At 38.0% G+C, this 20666-nt stretch overlaps 1 protein-coding gene across 1 annotated transcript in view; it reads right to left on the bottom strand.

Moving 5' to 3' along the window:
* Positions 1–20666, bottom strand: part of AGMO (alkylglycerol monooxygenase) — a 192017-nt gene that overhangs the window by 109261 nt on the left and 62090 nt on the right. Inside the window, exon 4 of the mRNA XM_056336837.1 lies at positions 5746–5849. Coding sequence (XP_056192812.1) covers positions 5746–5849 — 104 coding nt within the window. The remainder of the gene's footprint in view (positions 1–5745; positions 5850–20666) is intronic.

The following is a 20666-nucleotide window of genomic DNA, read 5'->3' as shown; positions in this document are numbered from 1 at the left end:
CTCCATACAGAACAGATATTGATTATTATGTTACTACTAGATGTGCTGTAGCAAATGAGACATAAATTGATGCAAAAGTAATTTCCAGAAAGTCATACTAAGCAAGTAGAAAAATAAAGAAAACTCAGAAAATCCTGTGATTAGATGTTTATTCTGTGTACTATACGGAGTAGACAGCAACATATCCTTGACACGAAGGGTTCACTTATATGGGAGAATTACCATAGAGTAAGCAAGGTGTAAACCTATAACACTATAGCTTTTCCATGTGAACTCCCTACGTGAGCACCTTAAGGGCAAGGCAGTTTACTTGGCTTTCAAAGTTAATTACAAATTCTCACCCTGACTTTCTCACAGCATCTCCCTTGAAGCCTCGATACATTGCCAAGTTCTAAAGATGCACTACCATGAAAACAGTTTCAAAAAACTGCTTGCTTAGAAAAGATGCTGGTAACTTACCTACAGGGTAAAGTCCCAGGAATTTCACCATTAATTGCTTAACTAGCTGAGCAATAGAAAAAGACTTTCAAGACCTTCATGTTTTAAAAGTCAGTCTGCTTTCTTCAGAAAAAAGGAATTTTTTTTCTCCTACCTGACATTGTGTTATACCAGCTTCATTAAGAAGTTAATCCTTTCATAAAATAGAGATATTTTTTTCTAAACCACACAGTAGCAGAGGTATCTTCGAAACTTTAAATCTCTTTAGCACTCAGGGAAAATCTGGATAGCAGATAATAGCTCCCTGTGAAACAAAGCAAAATTAACAAAATCTGTTTTCCAATTCCTATTGTCCTGCTCATGCAAACCAATTCTCTGAACACCAGAAAGAGCAATCTCATAGCCATGGCAGGTCTCCTGAACCAGGAATCCCTTTAGCGTAGGTCTGCTCCCAGCAGTTAATGGCTCAGTCACTGCCAAGAGGCCTGCCCAACAGGTAAGATGTCACCCCGGGGCTGAGAAAGCACTGCACCCCTGTCCCCACAATGCGATTGATGCTCTTGAGAAAGTCACCACAGCCATATACCCCGGTCACAAGCCAGTGGAGGAGTAAGGCCCTGCAATCCCAGCACAGTCTGCTGGTTTCAACCGGAAAGTGACTGAAGAACTAGAAGGAAACCCTTAAGTCCCTGCAGTATCACCTGGTAGGGCTGGGACAGCAGCAACTGCAAAAACTACATTCAAAGGCTTCATGGATCACAGCTGCTCCAGAAAATACACATGGGGCATTTCTGGTTGAATATCTTGAAAGTTCTTTTCCAAGAAATAAAGACATTAAAAGGTGGTAGAAGGATTATGCTGAGCTTAGAGGAAATAATGTAAACAGCTATTTTCTTTTAATCAACCTGATTCTCAAAGGCTGAGGTGTTCACATAACATCTATAAAACAAAAAAGAAAGCAAAATATATTTTGAAGGTGAAATTTGCACATTCAGTCCCTAAGAATCACTCTAGTCTAAGTGAACTCACAAAAATTCATAGGAACTCTTACCCAAGGTGGGAGCCAGTAAATGACACTGAGGGGATGTAGCATTCAGGCATGAAGTTCTGGAGTAGAAGTGGGCAAGAGACTTCTTTAAGAATTAAAAGCACAGTCCAGACTGCCGTGTGCAGAAGACTACTAAACAGAAGAGCAACTTTCAAACCCACAATTCTCCATGCTCTAGAACAGAAATGTAGTGCAAGCCTCCCAGACTTTACAAGAAACGCCCTAAACACTAGCATGGAGTCAACCTCTTTTCCGAGTTCCTTCTTCCACCTTCTGCTAACCTGGACCCCCTTACTATTTAATTATTGAAAGTAGGCGAGCTACGAGAGAGAGAGACAGAGAGACAGAGACACTTGTGCCACAACAGCCATAAGGCTGGCACGGATTTTCTCAGAGGTTATCTTAAAAAGATGGCAACAAAGGAGTAGGGGACACAGCCACATTTAAGTAAAGGTACTGCAGTTTTTTCTTATTATTGATTGTACCTGTCTAATGGCACGATAAGAGGCAGGAAATTTTTTAAAAGGAATTGAGAAGTTGATTAAAAAAAAAAAAGTATGGTTTTCAGATTATTCATGGAAGTGGTTGCAGGACTGAAAGCAGGTTTAAAAATTATATGCTTTTTCCCTAAATGTATCAGAGGTGATTTGGTGGCATTTACATATGACTCGGAGAGGAAGAAAGGATCATCTTCATATTTATTTTCTAACCTACTTCTCACAATGAGTACTAGGATTTCCCTTCTAAGTGGCGAGATGAGGGAAGTTTTATATAAATCTACAGGTAAATTTGAGACTGACAATGGAGAATGCTTTCCTAACTGCCTCTGTTTCCTTGCAATGGGAGCTTTGTTTTGTACAAAAAGGATTTCAAAGATCATTTACAGAAGTAGAACCCATGGAGAGGAATGAAAACCCCTCCCAAACAAAAGATTTGGTTTCTCCTATTTGTGGTTCCACTGAAACAACAAGAGAAATGTCGGGGGTGGGGGTGTATAAATTACTAAATAGTTTTTCACTGGAAATGCCAATTCGCCAAATCAAAACATTTCATGGGAATGTACCAGCTTCCACTAATCTGTAGAAGAAAAGTTTTCCTGGCTCCAAGATGGAATTTCTGGCTAAAACTGCTGAAAAACGTTTATCACACTCACAGATCTTTTCCCACTTGTGGATTCAGCAACAGAGATTGAGAGCGCACCACAATAACTGATAACCTGATGGGAAAGGCGCTCAGTGAGGGCATGGAGAGGGCTTCCTACCTGGGGCTGTTGCACCACAGCTGCGTGCCTGCAGCTTAAGGCATTGCCCCCTGCACGCTCTCCGACTTCCTCCCTCTCATTTGTAAGTAAAAACTTCTAAACACTTCCACTACAGACAGGGAAAAAAATCTGAAACTCCTGAGGTTTAGCAGGAGGGATGAGTTTCCTGCACTGAGCCCCTCCATCTCCGCACTGGGTCTCCGGGGCCACCTGCCGATGTGGCCCATGGAGGGGCTGCAGGGCAGCTGCCAGCAGCTAGTTCAGGTGGCCTACACTTCTGTGAATATTCTGCAGGAGTTAGAGGTAAGGATTAAAACCAAAACCCTTGCCTTACAGATCTCAGACATGCCAGACTCCTCAGTAGAAAAGAAGTTAACTTCGTGCTGTAAAGAACAGCATTAGCTATTCCCTTTCCAGATTTATATATAGATGTTTCCACTGCTTCTAAACCAACAAGGCAGAATTCAATGCTTTATCTAAATGTATAGTCTAAAGCTATCAAATTATTATGGATCTAATACTTGCAATAAAATCTTGCCCTTGGAGGAATGTTGAGAACTGATACTCAAAGAATTAAATCATAACTTTTCAAGGTGTATGTGCAACTCTTTCCTTTAACAATTACACAAAATTCAACTGTTTCATCAGTATGTATTAATGTAGCATTAACTTGATGATTTCTTCTTAAAAATGCATATACATTTTTTTCTACCACACTTTTTTCCCACAAAATGCACTCCAAACCACCTCTCAGTCTCAACAGCAGGTCTGCTTCTCTATGGCCCCTCCACTGGAGCAACAAGCACTTGGTGTGTGCAAACAACATGAAGCAATACGCATTTGGTTCCAAGTTCAGAACATCTCACATCACTGATTGTATTTCAAACATGTTTTTCCTCTTCTCTTTCATTTCACATCTTTTCAATCAGCTTGAGCACAACCCACACAGATTAATATGCTGATTTATTTATCTTACAACGTTTAACTTAAAACACATACAGAGCTGGCAGCAGAACAGTCCCACAATCCCACACCATCCACCACAACTTTCTCACAGCCTCCACAAAACTGGATGTCAAACTGCATTCAACAGCACACATTCAGCAACATCAGCTCACTCTCAAAGATTAACTAAAGGCTTCACTGAGTTTCAGCTTCGAGGCAGATGCATCCATGGGGTTTTGGACAAGTATGGCAGTTCAAAAAAATAGCAGGGCTACAAAAATTAGCAAGAATTGTGTTCATGCACAGTAAGGCTTTGGAGAAATAAAACTGGCATATTTCTCAAAAGTTCTGGTGGAAGGGAAACCAATATTTAAATTAATCAAATGTTTCAGCTAATACCATATATCAGGTGAAAAAAAACCACTGCACACAGAAGTATCACAGATTCCTTGGTTTGTTTCCCTTTGCTCAAAGCAAATAAATTTTGAATGTACATGTATTATTTGCTGAGTGATACCAGTGTGGTCCTGAGGATGGTCTTCAGAATCTAAGGCAGCGGAGACATATTGGCCTGCCTAAATATTTTATGCTCTCTGAAGTATCATCCTCAAACCCACACAGGCAGGCAAAGTGCTCATGCACGCACCCATATGTACACACAGGCTTTTTGTCTTTTTTGAATTATTGTTTTTGTTAAGCATTTGCACATATGGTCCCAAGGGTCTATGTACAAAGGTTAAATCTTTAACATGGCAGTATTTACATAGGAAGCAGAGTTGTGACAGAGATGCATCCCTTCCGCTATTGTTCATTACGGTCATTTACATTTGAGGCAGTCTACTAACATCAGATGATTCTTTTCTGAATAAAAAAATAACAAGAATTTACACAGAAGACTTTAAGAAACAAATGTAAGAAGCAGTATCTGTTTCACAATTTGCAGAGGAACTAGTCATTTTTTTGGAACCTAGCGCTGTAACTCATTTATTGTCATCAGCTTCAAACAGCTATGAACAACAGGCTAAGTCCACGCTCAGTTATGTGAGCATAAATCTAGACTAACTTTACCAAAATTAATGGAGTTACACTGGATTTGCATGTGTGAGCACACAGTCTTGGCTTTGAGTCATTTATAGTTTAGCGGTAGAGACTGCCAAAGGACTGTGGGTTTCCTCCACCACCAGTATTATACCTCACTGGAGAAAAGCATTTATATGTTTTATATATACAAAAATGCATTGAATATTGGTTTTGAACTCTAACTCTGAAAATTAAAATTTTGAAGTTATTATTCTTTTTTGAAAAAAAACAAAGACCAACAAAACAACAAAAAAAACCCAAACAAACTAAAACCCGAGTTTAAAAAAAAAAAAAAAAAAAAAAGAGTTAAAATAGAACACGAGAGCACAACTGAGGAATCCGCAGTTATCCTGGGCCCAACTGAACGCTAAATAGTATGTTACATTTATGAATGTGTTTAGAAATATACATTTTTAAATCTCTAAATGAGTACTACACTTATACTGCATATGTACACAGCTCACCATTTAATATAAATGATATCTGAAATAACATTAGGTAAAAGAAGTGGGATACTGTCCTTACTAACTGCAGTACTAAAACATGGCATGAATGAGCAGAGACAAATAAATACATCTGCACGTCCAAAGCAATCTTTAGCAATGATTTCTTTCTCTGCATCTTTCAGTTACACCGACTAGAGTAGTTATGTTATATTCTGATCTTTTCCAGTACTTATGTATGAATAACCAAATGAAAAAAGTATCCATTTTGCTCAAAAAGTTATGAGGTTTATAATTAGCCTTCTTAAACTTAAATACTGTATCTTTTTTCAAGTTTGTTGTAAAAGCCTTAATTAATGTATTTTTAAAGCTTATGATTCTCAGATTCTTCAGTTTCAACTTCTGTGCTTTCAGTGTCAAACATCTTAAAAATTTTGTATGTTTCTCTTTGAAGGAAAATAAACACTGTGTTTTCACTTTTAGTAATTATTGTTGATATTAATCAGTTTGTCAGGTCTTGTGCAACTTACCCAGGAGGTGTATTTCTGCAGTATAGATTGTCTCAAGGCTGTGAATAAGTTGTAATCTTCAGAACTATGATGTACTTGGTGCGCTGCCCACAGAATATTAACCTCTGCAAAACACATAATTTCTAATGAGGTATGTACTAGAGAACAAAGCAACATTTGTTTCTCAAGGCCTTTTTACTTTTTTCCTTAAGCTAAAAGCAACTAATTTCCCAACTTACACTTAGCTATTTTACCATAGTATAGCAGTAATAAAACCTAATGCTCAGAGCTGAGTTTGGGTAGGCTGGGTTAAATGTCAGTAAGTGGACACAAGTCAGCGTAATTTTCATGCTGACAAAGGTGAGGCTGTGGCAGGAGCTAAAATCATCGTTGGAAGAGCAGAAGGATTTGTGATTAGAGTTAAAACAGCCAGAAAGCCTGAGCTGAGTCCTGATAATGTGAGTCTATAGGAGCTCTGTTATGGGGTTCAGAGGGATGAGCACTGAGGATGCTTTCATGCCTGTGTTTGTTTACTGAAGTTACATTTTAAGCCTAGAAGGGGACACAAAGCGTTCCAGAACTCTTACAGTTCAAATTTAAACAACTTAACTGGTGTCTACTGTTATGCTTACCGTTTTCTGGAACACGTAAATCTTCAAGGCCTCTTATACCACAGACCGCAAACACAGCCTCTGCCTGCCCACTAGTGACAAATGGCAAAACAAACGGCTGCTTGCTGGGGGCTCCAGACCCGCCACAGCAGAGCGGTGCCTCTGTGGTGTTACAGTTCAAAAAAAGGCGCTGGAATAAGGGCAAAACCAGTGTCGGCCGTGTCCTCTGAAGGCATGACACCTCTCATACACTGCAGTGAAGAAGCGTACTTCAAACTCCTGATTGTATTTCAAGGCATTTTCTCATTAGGTGCAGATCTGGGTGGCCCCTCTGCAGTGTATATTGATACTTGTGCAGTCTCAAGTGGGAGGTTAAGGCAGAAATGTTCATGGCCGTCAGATGTATAGCTATGAGGATGACCTTAATTATAGCAAAATCAGAAAGTGGGTGGTTAATGCAGCCCAAATAATGCCTATTTGGCATAAACCTAAATGGAAGGTCACCTGTATTTCTAGGGATGAAGTGTACACAAAGCCTCAGCTGATTACATAAATTAAAAGTTAATTGGCTGGCTGCCAGCTGCGCAACTCCCACTGCCACTGACTTGTTTCACCAGAGCAATTAGAGAAGTGCCTTTCACAGGCATTAGAATCACATTCACAGAATGATCTTATAATGTGTGTTTAAAGTCCTGAAATTATCTGGTGCCAGGATTACATCAAATAGTTTAGGTATAGTTTAGGTCTAATGATTAACATGTACTGGCAATGTAAAGTAATGTTAAAAAAATCCTCTTAATGAATCTCAAGGTGTCTTCACCATTTCAGGAGACAAGAGAGTCATAACACGAGGGTAACAGTCTTGTATGCTAGAAACTGAGAACTTTTGAAAGAACTAATGAATTTTGACAGTTTGGTAATTCACATGACAACAACATTCTTCAATGTCCTCTAAGTCCTTGAAGATCCTTACAATTGCTGAATTAATACTGTAATTTCAACTATCATAAAACACTTAATGCTCAGTCTGAGAATTCTTCCTTCTTTAAATGCATTTGTTCCTGAAGGAAAAATTGTTCACGATATCAAGAATTAGTGATCTCTCACTCAAAAATATCACAACATCACCTTAATGCATCTCTGCCTAATGAGCTCACTAGGAGATGAATTATTCAGGTGAGCTTCAGTACACAGTAATAATTTGTATTTGAAATGTTTCCCAAGACCTCAACAGAAGCTAAATGAGTGAACAAAGCATCTGAAAAGGTGGAGGTTAAAGACCTGTCTCTTTAGCTGTTTTAAAAGCATTTACTTCCTATCACAAACTGTGTGTAACACAAGCCTCGGCTCAATGAAGTACAGCTGTGCAAACAGGGTACAGTAACTGGATCTTGCTTCTTTCCCTCAGTCATTTTTCAGCATTATGAAAAGTTCAAGGAAGGGAATCTATGATGATTTTTACAGTCTACTCTCATTGTAGTTAAGGTCAAATGGTTTTCAAAATGAATTACTAAAAAGGCATTTTATTAGCATTCATTTTTCAGTTAAACTGCCTCTTACACTAACAAGAATATGGAATAAGGTAACTGAATATTGGTAAAAAGTTAATCTTTCAGATGTGCGAGTCAACTTAAACTATCTATTATTCAAAAATACACCAAAGGAATATTAGGGACATCAACAAACAATACCGCCACAAGTAACTTAACTGCTAAATCTATTTCTGACTTCTTCTGTTACAGCTAAGTAAATTAAATCCTGCTCCTTAATCCTATTCTTGCTGACATCAATGGTACAGACTATGCTAAATTCCTTGGCAAACAGGCAGAGTTGACAATCAGAAATAATTTTTGCCTTTAAAATTTATCTGAAGAAACTGATCATCAACAACTTTTTGTTTGAAGCAAAAGAATAACATTATGAAGAAATGTCAAATAGATCACCCCAAAACTCAGTCTGTGACCATTAGTACATTAAAAATATTACAATCGCAATGCCTAGAAGACATCTCAGAAATGTAAGAAACAGACCAAGCACTCTTCAAGGAATACAGCTGCCTGCTCACCGACTACCTGTGACAGAAACCAAAATGTATTTTTATGCGTCTATAGAAGAGTTGGGGTTTCACCTTTTTATTCATAATGATGATAACCTGAAACAAAATGAGAGAAGTTACTTGAATGAAATTAAAATTATAAAGGTTCTCTCAGATGCATTTTCTTAAATCTGTTTTTGCATAATGGCCAAAAAAAGCAAGCAAGACTGACATATGGCCAATTCCAACACAGATTTTTTTTTTTTTTTTTAAAAAAAAAGTCTATGTAGGAAACAGGAAGTATTACTGCATTTTGTGTATTTCTCCAGTCAAATTCTCCTGTGAAACTACAAGAAAAAAGTAGGCAATGGAATTGGAGGAGCCACCCAGACAATGCTCTAATAGAGTTTTTGATGTTTTCCAAGTCAAATATGATTGGTAAATACAATTTTAAAAACTACATAACTTCACTACCCATATGCACAAAAACAATTTATTGATTCAGAAGAGTGAACATCATAGAGTCATAGGCTAATTTTGGCTGGAGAGAACCACAGGAGGTCTGTAGTCCAACCTCCTGCTCACAGTAGGGCCAGCTTTACGTTCCCAAGTACTGAACCCAGTTGGGTCTTGGAAGCCTTCCTCATTGTCTGCTGTTTTAAAAACTAACAGAACATAAACGTGGCATTTCCTTTTATGTAGTTCTGAGGGAAGTTAATAGAAATTAAAACCTAGCACAGCAAGGACCTCCTTTCCTGATGTGGCTTTCCCCAGGTTCCTGTTAATTGGTGGAGACCTGACAAGCTTTTTGCATCTGGGGAGGAACAGAACAACTACATCTTGCTGCTGGAGTTAATTATTGTTTAATACATTATTATTACCATTGTGCAGAATCAATGAATATTTTCTTCCATTACTCAATATAAAAAGCAAAAGAATCAACATGTAATCCCCAAAAAAGAATGAAGGATGTAGATAAATGAAGAAGGAAAGGAAATTGGTGCTACACAGGAATTGCTGGATGATCAACAGGTTATCATAGGGCCCTCAGTTTTTGCTTTAGCTCTTTAAGTCTCCATGAAGATATCTCAGTCAGACCTGCAGCTGCTAAAACCAGTGAGCTCCAAGCGGTTATTTGTATCCTAATACTAATTCTAAAGGAAGAATGAAATTTGTCTTTTTTAGCATTAGTTTGGTATATGAATCCTACTGATAGAAGAGAGAAATGGGAGGCTTTAGGGGAACTTAATAGCAGCCTTGCAATACTAATCATCAAGAAGCTGGAGCCAGGTTTTTTGCAGCAGTCCCACTTTATCTTTTTTTCTGGGTTTTCCAGAAAGAAGAAAGATTAATTATGTTATCCTTCTTTTCCACTTCTTCCCTCCCTCCTCTTCCTAATTAAAACATAAAAAGTAATGTTTCACCATGCAATCATATTGGTATGGCAATCAGTGATCCTACCTATCTTTAATTTTTTTCTATTTCAAATTCATTTTTTGGCACTAACCAAATTCCCTTTTGTGAGACCCAAAAACAGATTCAATGCCTGGGTCGTATTTCACTACTTCTGAATTATTTCTTTCGTGGTAATAGAAACTGGTCATCATACACATAAGATTTCTCTTCAAGATTACATAATGCAGAGAGTTCAAAAAGAGACACTGTTGTTCATTTCTGTGGCTTCTCATGATTTTCACAGCCCAATACATTTAGATTAACAGCAAGAGAAAAATATGTATGCCAAAAAAACTAGTCACTTCAAGGAGTGATGTCAACGAAAACAAACATTTTACACAATCCTCAAAATCAGCAAAACGGTAAAGATTTGATAACTCTTCAGTGAACAGAAAATGTTAGACAGACCTTTTAATTAAAAGGGGGTAATTTCTTTGTGCACAGCTTTATAAAACCTGGATCTAAAGTAGAGTGGAAAAAAAAAATACAGAGGATTTAGACATACATCCACATGCTAAGTCATGTACATTTTCCATTCTCTTTCAGTCAATGCTGACACTAGCTATGAGAACAGGTGAAAGTTTCCCCTTGGCATCTACTTAAATTTAAACAAAACCTTCAGTTTCACTATGTTTGCCATCTTTTACAAGATTAGATACCTTCAGTATTCAACGAGGAACTGAACTGCAATTTACCTAACTAGAAACTCAGAAGATAGCAAAATGACATTTGCTGTGCCACAGATTACCATGTTATGATGAACTCCACAAAGCCAAGCACGCGGCCAGAAACCCCTCACCGCCAGCGTGATCCCTGCCAACCCCTGCATCAAAACTGCGGCTTCCTAGAGCAGCTGTGAACTGCAGCGCTGCAGAGCAGGTTCTCTGTGCTGCATTCACCCACAAGCAACAGAAACAGGATCATCTCATGGGTCTACTTTTCTCCAGTCAGAATTGCTAGAAATCCCAGGATGACTGAGGAATGGAAAAGGGCCTGGAAGGTAGAACTTCCCATCGTTCCTTTTCTATGCATTTCAACCCTCCCTACAAAGATCAAACAGAGAAGAATACACAGTGTTTAAATAATTTCTCCACTAAACTACTAGTTTTTCTTATTTACAATAAAACTGATAATTTACTAGCTTCCTGCCTTGTTCTGATTTCTTCTGTTGGATTTCTTCTGTTGATGCTTCTGAAATATTTGAATAAATCTCTTCTCATACAGGGCTTTTTCAAAGAGTTTCATTACCCACAGGATTCTACGCTATCATTGGATGAATAACCACCGAAACAGAGCACCACTTAAGTTTTGGTTTTGGGAGGGACAATTACTGGATTTTTTAAATAAATTTGGCTAAAAAACTGTATTTTGGGACCCAGAGTGGATGCCCTTATTAAAACTGGGAAGCCACCCTAGAATCCATTACACGTGACAGGAAAACAGAAACCTACCTACACAGATTAGTCCACAACAGAAGTAGATATGACCTACACATGACTCTCCTGTTTAGTCTGTAGTGGTGCAGTCCCTCTTTTGTTGCTCTTCTGATCCAACTTAACATTTTTTGTTTTAGTGTTGCTCAATAAGAGTTGCAAAATACCTTATTTGTCAAAAGCCTCTGCTTCCTTCTTACTAGAAATATAATTCTTATAGGAACAAATTCTTTTCTTAGTTATGCTAGCATAAGTGCAGACTTGTGTAGGTTAAATAAGAACAAGATTAGATCCAAGGAATTTATCTGGAAGATTTTCATATACCACACACAAAGAAGCATGTATACAAGGAAACATACACTTCTTTTTTTTTTCTTTTTCTTTTTTTTTTGGGGGGGGGGGGGGCGGGGGGGGGGTGTTTTTTGTTTTGGTTCAGTTTTTTAATAACAAAATTTTTCTTACACTGTGGCCTTGGCCACAATGAGCATTAGCAGTTTATATTCTCAGGATGATCACGTGTAAATCAAAATACTAGCTGTAAGGAGATCTGAGTTCAACTGGTGAATTAGATTTGATTCATTATAGAGCTTCCAACAATTTTTTCAGCTTTCTTCTTCTGCATATTTTTCTTGAGAAGGATCAATCTGTGTATGTACCTGACACAGACCAATTCTCAGCATTTAGAAAGTTGGACTTCCACTACTGCTTAGAATAATAGGAAAAACAGTCTACGTTAACCTTTGCTCCCAGAGGTTCCGTGTCAGGAGAAGTGGAACAACACAGAAGCACCTCCTCAGCCTCAACATTATTTAGTCCTATTTGGTCATATTGAAATGAAATATATTGTGGTACCCAGAATAAGCAATCATACAACATGTCACACAGCCAGTGTTAAACAGAAAATAACGCTACCACAAGACGCTCTGTAACCTACATGGTTGCAATCCAGCAGCTTAACTAGGAAATTTCACTAGGCATTCCACATCTGATCCTTCCGTAATGAGATAAGTGCTTTTTCTGTGCTTTGTTCAGTATTATCTCTGTTTTTCAGACCTCTTCTTAAGTTACCATATGTGGTCAGCAAACTATTTCATGAGTGGGCTAACTTATAATCAAGTAACACATGGTATATGGTCCCATGGCTTACAAGCCAAAAATCAGTGCAACCTTCTACAAAACCTGCCTCCAGAATCTGCGCACAAGCCAAAACCTCCTGCTTGATCTGCTGCCATACCAGTTGAAAACACAAAACTGCTCCCACACGAAAAATCCACAATAAGATCTGCAAAACTTAAGATGCAGAATGGTCTAGGGAAACGTGGGAAGAATCAAGACAAGCCAAAGCATTACATATGCTACCCAGAACAAACAACAGGCCAGATCACATCCCCTCTTAGCAAGAATCTGGGGGACTGTGAATTATACTGAAATAAACTTCTGAATCTGTAAAATATTTAAGGTATCACATGGTTAGAAAAGCAGAGACTGACCAGTCAAAAAATAATGGTCCTCTCAACCCATACACGCCCTGTGTTATTTCCTGGCATCTGCATAAGCATAAACCATCAAGGGAAAGGCTAGAAAAAAGCACAGTGTACCTGAAGGCTCAGTCCCTTCTAGTAGGACTAGTTCCCTTGAAGGCTAAGCTGCCTGGGTCAAACAAACTTCATGCAGCATAGTTATATCAATGTAAACAAGAGTAAGAGTCCCAGGTAATTACATAAGGACAGTCCCATCACATGGTCTGTGAGCTTCTCATACAGTTGCCAGGAATTGAGCAGTCTCTTTCCACACATGCCATGGAAAACCACAGAGGAATAAAGGTTATTAGGTAAGGATTCAGAAATTAATTCACAGTGACTCAATCTCTGACTTCACTCATAGTCGTAATAGAAAAATGAATGTGCATTCCTTTGTGGGGAAAGATACTGAGACGATAAACAATCCAAAGCAATTTTAGCATTGGAAACGTTGGATTTGGACACTTCCACAAGGAAAAATTAAGAAGATGAAGAAACAAACAGAAGGAAAACACAGAAGTCTTATTAGCATGTTTGTATGTAACCCCTGAAAATAGTGGAATATTTAACAAGTCTTTCAGTACACAGCAGGTCACACACAAATTCTGCTATACCAACTTGCCTAACCAACCCGTTTCTCACATCTTTCTGGATCTAATTGTTCAAGTTCCCTAGCTGCTGGGAGCAGCTCTGCAGCTGGATAAAGTTTTGTTTGCCAGAGCTCTAAATGATCTCTGCAGCAAAGCTCTGAGTCTCTGGATCATAAGGAACCATGATGGTGGCAGCTCTTACGCTGTCACTTGTGTCCTTTGTGAGTGTATAAGGCTTGATTCAGGCACCCTGTTTTCCAGTTTTTCTGACTTTCATAACAGATTCTTTAGGTGCAAGAATCTGACAAACAGCTCTGATTTGTACCAAAAAAAAAAAAAAAAAAAAAAAAAAAAGTTGCCCTGGATAACTAAATCATAGCATAAAATCCTGTTTATGAACACAGCCCCACGCCCTGTCAAGCATTTCTCACCAATATTGGGCTCAGGTTTTTCAACTATCTCTTCTTCAGTGAGGGCTCCTACTAGTTATAGCAAGTTTCATCCACCTTACATCCTCACAGTCTCCTAACTGAACGACACAGTATATGTTAACTTCTGCAGCTCACTGATGTAGCAATTTTTTGCAGCACTTAGCTCTTTCTGCACCTTTTTTACTACAAAGGGGAGCAAATGGCTCATTAATTGCACAAATATAAATCTTCCTGTTGGTGAAATTAGATTTATATCTTAAAATAAAAACCTGCAACAAATTCCTGCGTAAAGGAGAAGATCCTCAGCAGCTGGTGCAAAGTGACTTCTACAGATCTGTGCCACTTTATAGAAACTGCAGACTTGACTCAAGCTTCTCCAAATATGGCTGATTACAGCACTCGCAATCTTTAGTTCTGAGCATTTGCCAACCTGTACAATATAACTTAGTGTTACTGAATACTGATGTCAAACTGTGGCATGAATGTGCAAAATGCATTAACTGTGACCAAATTAGCACTCTACTCCTTAGCTTGATGATAAAGAGAACTGAGACTAAATTAAATAAATTCTTTTTATTTAAAAAAAAAAAAGTTACTTCGGAGAACCTACTTTTTTTTTTTCCTTGAATGCTTTCGGGGAAGGAAAAAAAAATAAATGAAAAGAGTCTCAGCCACCAAAATGTCAGCTTATGCAATTTGAGAACATATTCATCTTGGAGGATCTTAGAAGGAAACTGCTGGAATGAAGTGGAAAGAAGAGAAGATAATTCTCCTTTTGTTTTGGGTTTTTTTTTTTTGGTGGGGGAGTGGGGGTGAGAGTTCTTATTCTCCTGTATTCTGGGCTGTCTCTACAAAAGATTGATGTCTGGTGTCACCGTTAGGAAGTGCAAACTGTTCAGCTTCATTGCAATCTATGTCCTCATCCTCTTGCTCTGCAGGATACCACATACTTTGGCAGGCAATATTCAGATGGGAAGCACTTTAATGGCAAGAATGGATGCCAGTGAAACCTTTTCCCACAATGTTCAAAACTCTGAAAGTGCATACGTTAAAGCAACATAAAACTGCAGGATATTAGGAAGAAAACAATAACTGATAGGAACTCAGCCACATTAATCTTACTTTTTGCTCCTCAGAACAATAAATTTAAAGAATGCTAGAGAAACACACACACAGAGGAGAAAAAAACCCCACAATCTCCAACCAAAAACAAAACACAAAACCAAAGGATGAACTGGAATGAATTAGAAGTCCTCCAACTCAAAGGCATAAACATACTTTTTTTCAAAGGAAATATCAATGCCCCCTTCACGTAACTTCTACCTTGTAGGTTGAATCCCTGCATTCATTCAGTCAGTCAGTTCTTCATTTTTCCAAGCCAGATACAGTAAGCCATAGCACTGATAAGTCAATGGAGTTATTCTGGTGTAAAAGAGGAATTAACTCTACATAGTTTTCTCTTGCAGAGTATTTTAGATGATTTATTAAGCCAAGTTTCTGAATTACAGGTATACGGAAATGCAGACTGTTTGCAAACAAATCTATTGAAATGTACTGAGATATAAGGAATGCCTGGGGGACATCAACCTGCTTAAATAGACTTTAAAAATACTCTAGGGGAAAAAAAAAAAACCCACATCCAACTTTTGTCCCACTCCTTTGTGGATTTGCAAACCATAGAAAGAGCCACACAGACACTTTAGTTTTGTGCTCTCTACGGACCTGATCCAAAACTTACTGAATTCAGGTGAAAAATACCCATTAACTTTAACAGATTTTGAAACAACTTCATTATATATTATTATACAATTCAAAACAAAGGACAGTTAACCCTTTGAAATCAAGTTCAGGTTTTTAGTGAGATGGATGACCCATATTTATTTATACATTTGTTTAACAAGTGTCAAATTATTTCTCCGAGAATCAAAAAGAACCAATATAGTAACAGATACCATGTGTTTATTTAACAGCCATAAATCCATTGTATATGGCAGTTATATTGCTTATTTACAGAGTATATGATGCATGAAGAAAGGAAATCTGTGCTTCTACAGAATACATTTGGACCAGCATCGTCAGGATTTAAACTCCCATTCCTAAAAAGCACATAGCTGACTATAGATCCTCTGCGTCCATCAAGTAACTACCTATTGTTGCACCTGTCATACAATAGATTGTCTCTGGACACTGTTAAGCACACTGAAACTTTAATAGCCTTTCCCGTTTATCATTCTAACAAGAAGGACATGGAAGCCATGTAGAGAGATGGATTAGATAAAGAGACCAGAACAGGCAACTGTCAAAGCATGCAGCCTCAGTGTGAAGGTGAAAAAAAAAACGGGGACATAAACTTGCCTCCATACCCCACCAGCTTGGGATCCATCTGGTAAAGCCCACCCTTTAAGCACGTCAGCTAGAAGGATCCAGAGGATGCCTCTAGCACCAGAATGCTATCCTCAAGGTTTTCTCTCCCACCAGTCCCTGCCCTGTCCCTTCAGCAGGGAACACAGACATGCCTAAATTAGGTCTACACAAGCCATCCATGGGGGTCCAGGTATTGGCATGATCAAACACATTCAGCAAAAAGGCATGAAAAAGCCTTTAAGAAAGCTTTTCACTTGAGCGTCCATTGCTACTGATGGAACTCTGACCATCAGCCAGAGAAGTTACTTGACATTCCATTTCCTTTTCCCAAAAAATATTAATAAATGATTACTAGTTGAATACTGTTGCAGTAGACTTTCCAGTACATTATTCATTTCAACGTTTGCCGTAGGTTTTGGTAGTGATGTTTGTGGGGCCGAAGCTGCTCCAGCGCTGCCAGCAAATACTGAAACAGATCACAGGTCTGGGAGTGCAAAATGAGGGCTGGCAACAGCAGCAGCTAACAGATGAAGCCGGAGGTGCGGGGGAGCAGGAATACCAACAGGCTCCTATGATGCTAATTCAGACTGATTTGTCAAAGAACAGCTATAGCACTTGACCTGCAAAGGCACTCCTCCTACATGCTCACTGTTTTTTGCAGCCACATGTGTCCTGACTGATGTTGCATTTTCTGACTTTAAAGGCCCACAGCTAGTGGCTGGATAATTAGTAGCAGAGCTAACAGAAAGGAAAGGATTTCACAGAGAGAAAATACCAAGTACAGGGAAAAAAAAAAGATTTTTACCTGATTAATTATGACATTTTAATACATCCTACTAAATTAATTATTTTTTACCCTTTATCTGTTTGTTCTAAGCTAGAAAATAAGCTAAGATTGAAATCTCAATGCAGGATGCATCTGTTGTACTTGGTACTTTCCAAACACACAAAACCAAGCAGTAAAGCTATGAAGTGCAAGATACTAGACTACAGACTTACCCCAACCACTATAATTGTATATAGGAAACAGATCTGCCTAAGAAAAATAGGCTCCTCTATTTTATAAAGTGTCATTATTATCTGGCAAGGGTAGGGTATTTCCTTTTCAGTATAAAATAGAAGGGGTTTGCTACTTCGCAATCCCTGGTTAAAATCCATTGCTAGACAAAAGAACTGACCCAAAATGAGAGGGTGCTATTGTCCTCTTCACGCAGATTGTGCCAAACGTAACTCCAGTCTACCAAAAAAAACCCTGTTACTCCACAGCCAGTCTCCTCCCACAGTTAGCAGGGGAGGAGAGGAAAACAGAGAATCTTTCTCTTTATCTGCAAAGTGTTGATTTTTTTATGGAAAACATACTTGTAAGTACAAAGTTTTACAGCGTGTTAAGACATATCAAACAGTAAGCATTTATGTATAATTTCATAGCATATTTTATATGCACACCAGTACCCATTATCTCTATAGACAGCATGGAAGCTCTCAAAGCTTGTAAGTTAAATGACTACCCCATATTCATCCCAGTGCTAACACATTTTTCGGCAGAAGGCCCCAGCAACGGATGAAGGGTTTGTTTGTTTGGGGTTTTTTTCAGCTTCTTGGCCAAAAAGACTCAGCAGCAGCTGACTAATGGCCAGAGGGAGGCACAGCACAAAGGTGCCAGTTCAGGCTAAGAATATCCTTTGCTAAAACCCAGAGGAACTGTTAGGAGCTTACGCTAGGAAATCAAGACCCAGATAATCAAACTAGTTTACAGCACCTGGTGCCAGTATCACAAAATCTAGGACAGTGGCTATAGCACAGGAGTCTTTCTTATTTTATCTCCAGAGAGGGGAAAGAAGGGGAAAAGAAAAGAAAAAAAAAAAAAAAAGAAAAAGAAAAAAATTTGTATTAACAGAAGCGAACCTAATTTAGATTTAGTTGCTGAAACACATCAGGACAGTAAATTCACACATTTTTATAACAAACTTGAAGGATATGAATATTGAAATTATTTTCAGAAACAATTCAAACCAGTAAGTGATTATTTACATAATTTAATTCCCATTTAAATAAAATTCCTAATTATTTAACAACTGCTATAGAGAAGCAACATGTCTGATAAAGTAAATGGAAATTGAGACATGGGCAGAACAAAAATATTCTCTGTTCCATACTTTAGAGAGTGAAAATGTTACTTCACAGAGTTGTTTACTTCCCTCTACTAGTAGTGAAAAGAACTGTAGTTTAGGAGTACTATATACTCTCCTTAATCCCCCACAAAACTACAAGAAAGAGAATACTGCCTTGAAAAAAAAAATGGAGAAAAGAATAACAAGTGTCTTAGCAGGATGTCAGTACAGATTATAAATTGTACAAGTGTCTGTTGTTAAATCTAAAAGCAAAATAAACATCTACATTTTGTAATCAGTCAAGGCAATCATATCACCACATAGATGTTCACCTAACTTTATCACACCACTCTTCCAATCACCCACATATTTTCTCTGTAAACTAGATTACAGCCCCCTTAAGATCAGGATCATTTCTTCCCATGCATTTGCTGAGCATCCAGAACCTACCAGCTTCAATCTCTTCTGAGACTTTGTGAATGTCCTGCACCATAAGCCCACATAAGGTCTGAATAATCAAAGTTATAAGGAAAGATTTATAAAGGTGTAGAAGAGACAGATACATTTGTTTCTGGAATAGGATAGGACTGGTGAAATAGAGCTCAGTGGAAAAGCAGGTGGTTAAGATTATAACCAACCAATCAAACAAACTCAAGCAAGCTGGACCAGATGGCCTTTTTTCTGTTACTAATATTACTTATGTTCCTATTCAGCTGTAAGAAGTTACAAATAGTTTACCTGTTCAGATTTTTCTGACTCAAATTACATAAGATCAATGCTCTCACTTCACCGTCACATTAAAAGTTATCATGACACTGTCTGTAGTTGTATTTAATAATTTACAATGCTGCCTACCCAGAGGAGAAACTGGTAGGTGTAACCGAAGTTTTGCCTTTAACAACACAAATTATGTAGCAAACCATATAAAAAGGGAAAGAAAAAACAAAACAAAACCCCTTTAATCTAGAGGATTAAGTGCTACTAAGATACAAACAAAATCTAAAGTTAAACCATATTTCCTGTATTAAAAGATGAAATTTTGAAGGAAAACTAATGGGCATGACTAACCTGTAGTCACACAGATTCCATGACACGTTAATCTACAACTGCACCAACCATGCCTAAATCTCTCCTTCATCTAACATGGGTCACAGTTCAGAGGCTATAAATTTAAATTCAGGAAAGTATTTCACAGGTGCAAGGAAAAAAAATAACATCTCTAAGCTCCCAATTTGCATTAATTTATTTCAAAACTATACAAGCAATTTTCACATATAAAATAAAGCTTCTTTTAAAATTCAAACTAATATGGGAATGGCTTTTGCATGACAGTAGATTTAAATCCATGTTAGCAAAGCAAACTTAGTACCAGTCGTGGGGTATATACTCTGATGATGTAAAGATTCTAATAATCCACTGAAAAAGTTAACAAACACTACAGGAGTGACAAGTTTTACAGCATTATGACTGGACATAAAAGCAATCCACGCAACACCTATCCTTACTTTCCAGAATAGCACTCTCCACTGTATTTTAATATCATACATTATCATATTTAAGACAGAGTAAACTGTGCCTATCATACACCTCACAAAAGTTATGAGATTATTCTGCATTTATATTTATTTACAGTTCAAATGTCATCTTGATCAATTAGAGTTTGAGTTTTGATTCAGCTCTTCAAGCATTCCAGGTGCAGGCGGAGCATGAGGCCACATGAAGAACTGCCAAATTCCAGTGCACATCTACTGGGAGCCTTAGAGGAAACTACAAAAATGCATAAACTACATCTATTCCTTATATATGTTTATTAAAGCAGGCATAGAACATGGTACTTCCTTCAACTACTAATATTCATAATTATGGATTGCTGCTTCATTTTCTCATAATTATTCCAGAGGAATGCTGAAGGACCAGTTTGAAACTAAAAGTATCCTATGGCTCCCAGTATAGATTTTATTTCAGGAATTACTTTAACAACATACTTCGTACATTTTCTTGATCCTGATTCTGTAGACATACAGGCATTTTCATTGAAATGTGGTATGGGGTTTGGGCTGGTTTTTTTGCCATTTACAGTGGCAGTACACAGCAAATTTTCTTTAAACATACTGGGCTGGCCTGGCAATGGAATGACAGGTGGAGTGAGCATAACCAAAGCTGATGGAAAGAAGACTTTCCACAGAGCATGGATTATTCAAATCAGGATGTCACCATAAACTTCTTGGAGTTGCACCCCTCCCTGAAATGACACAGTGGGCAGGAAATACATGGGTTTTCCCATCTTTTTCCGGCTTGATGCATTTCAAAGTTTTTCCGTATCTGTATTCAGAGACTTTTCTTGATCTAGTTTATACATGTATCCACTGTTGCGGTAAAGCAGAGCTTTAGA

This window comes from Falco biarmicus, chromosome 4, assembly GCF_023638135.1.
Source record: "Falco biarmicus isolate bFalBia1 chromosome 4, bFalBia1.pri, whole genome shotgun sequence".
In the NCBI taxonomy this organism is placed as follows: domain Eukaryota; kingdom Metazoa; phylum Chordata; class Aves; order Falconiformes; family Falconidae; genus Falco; species Falco biarmicus.
The sequence above is the reverse complement of the archived record's forward strand: the minus strand, read 5'-3'. Positions and strand labels throughout refer to the sequence as shown.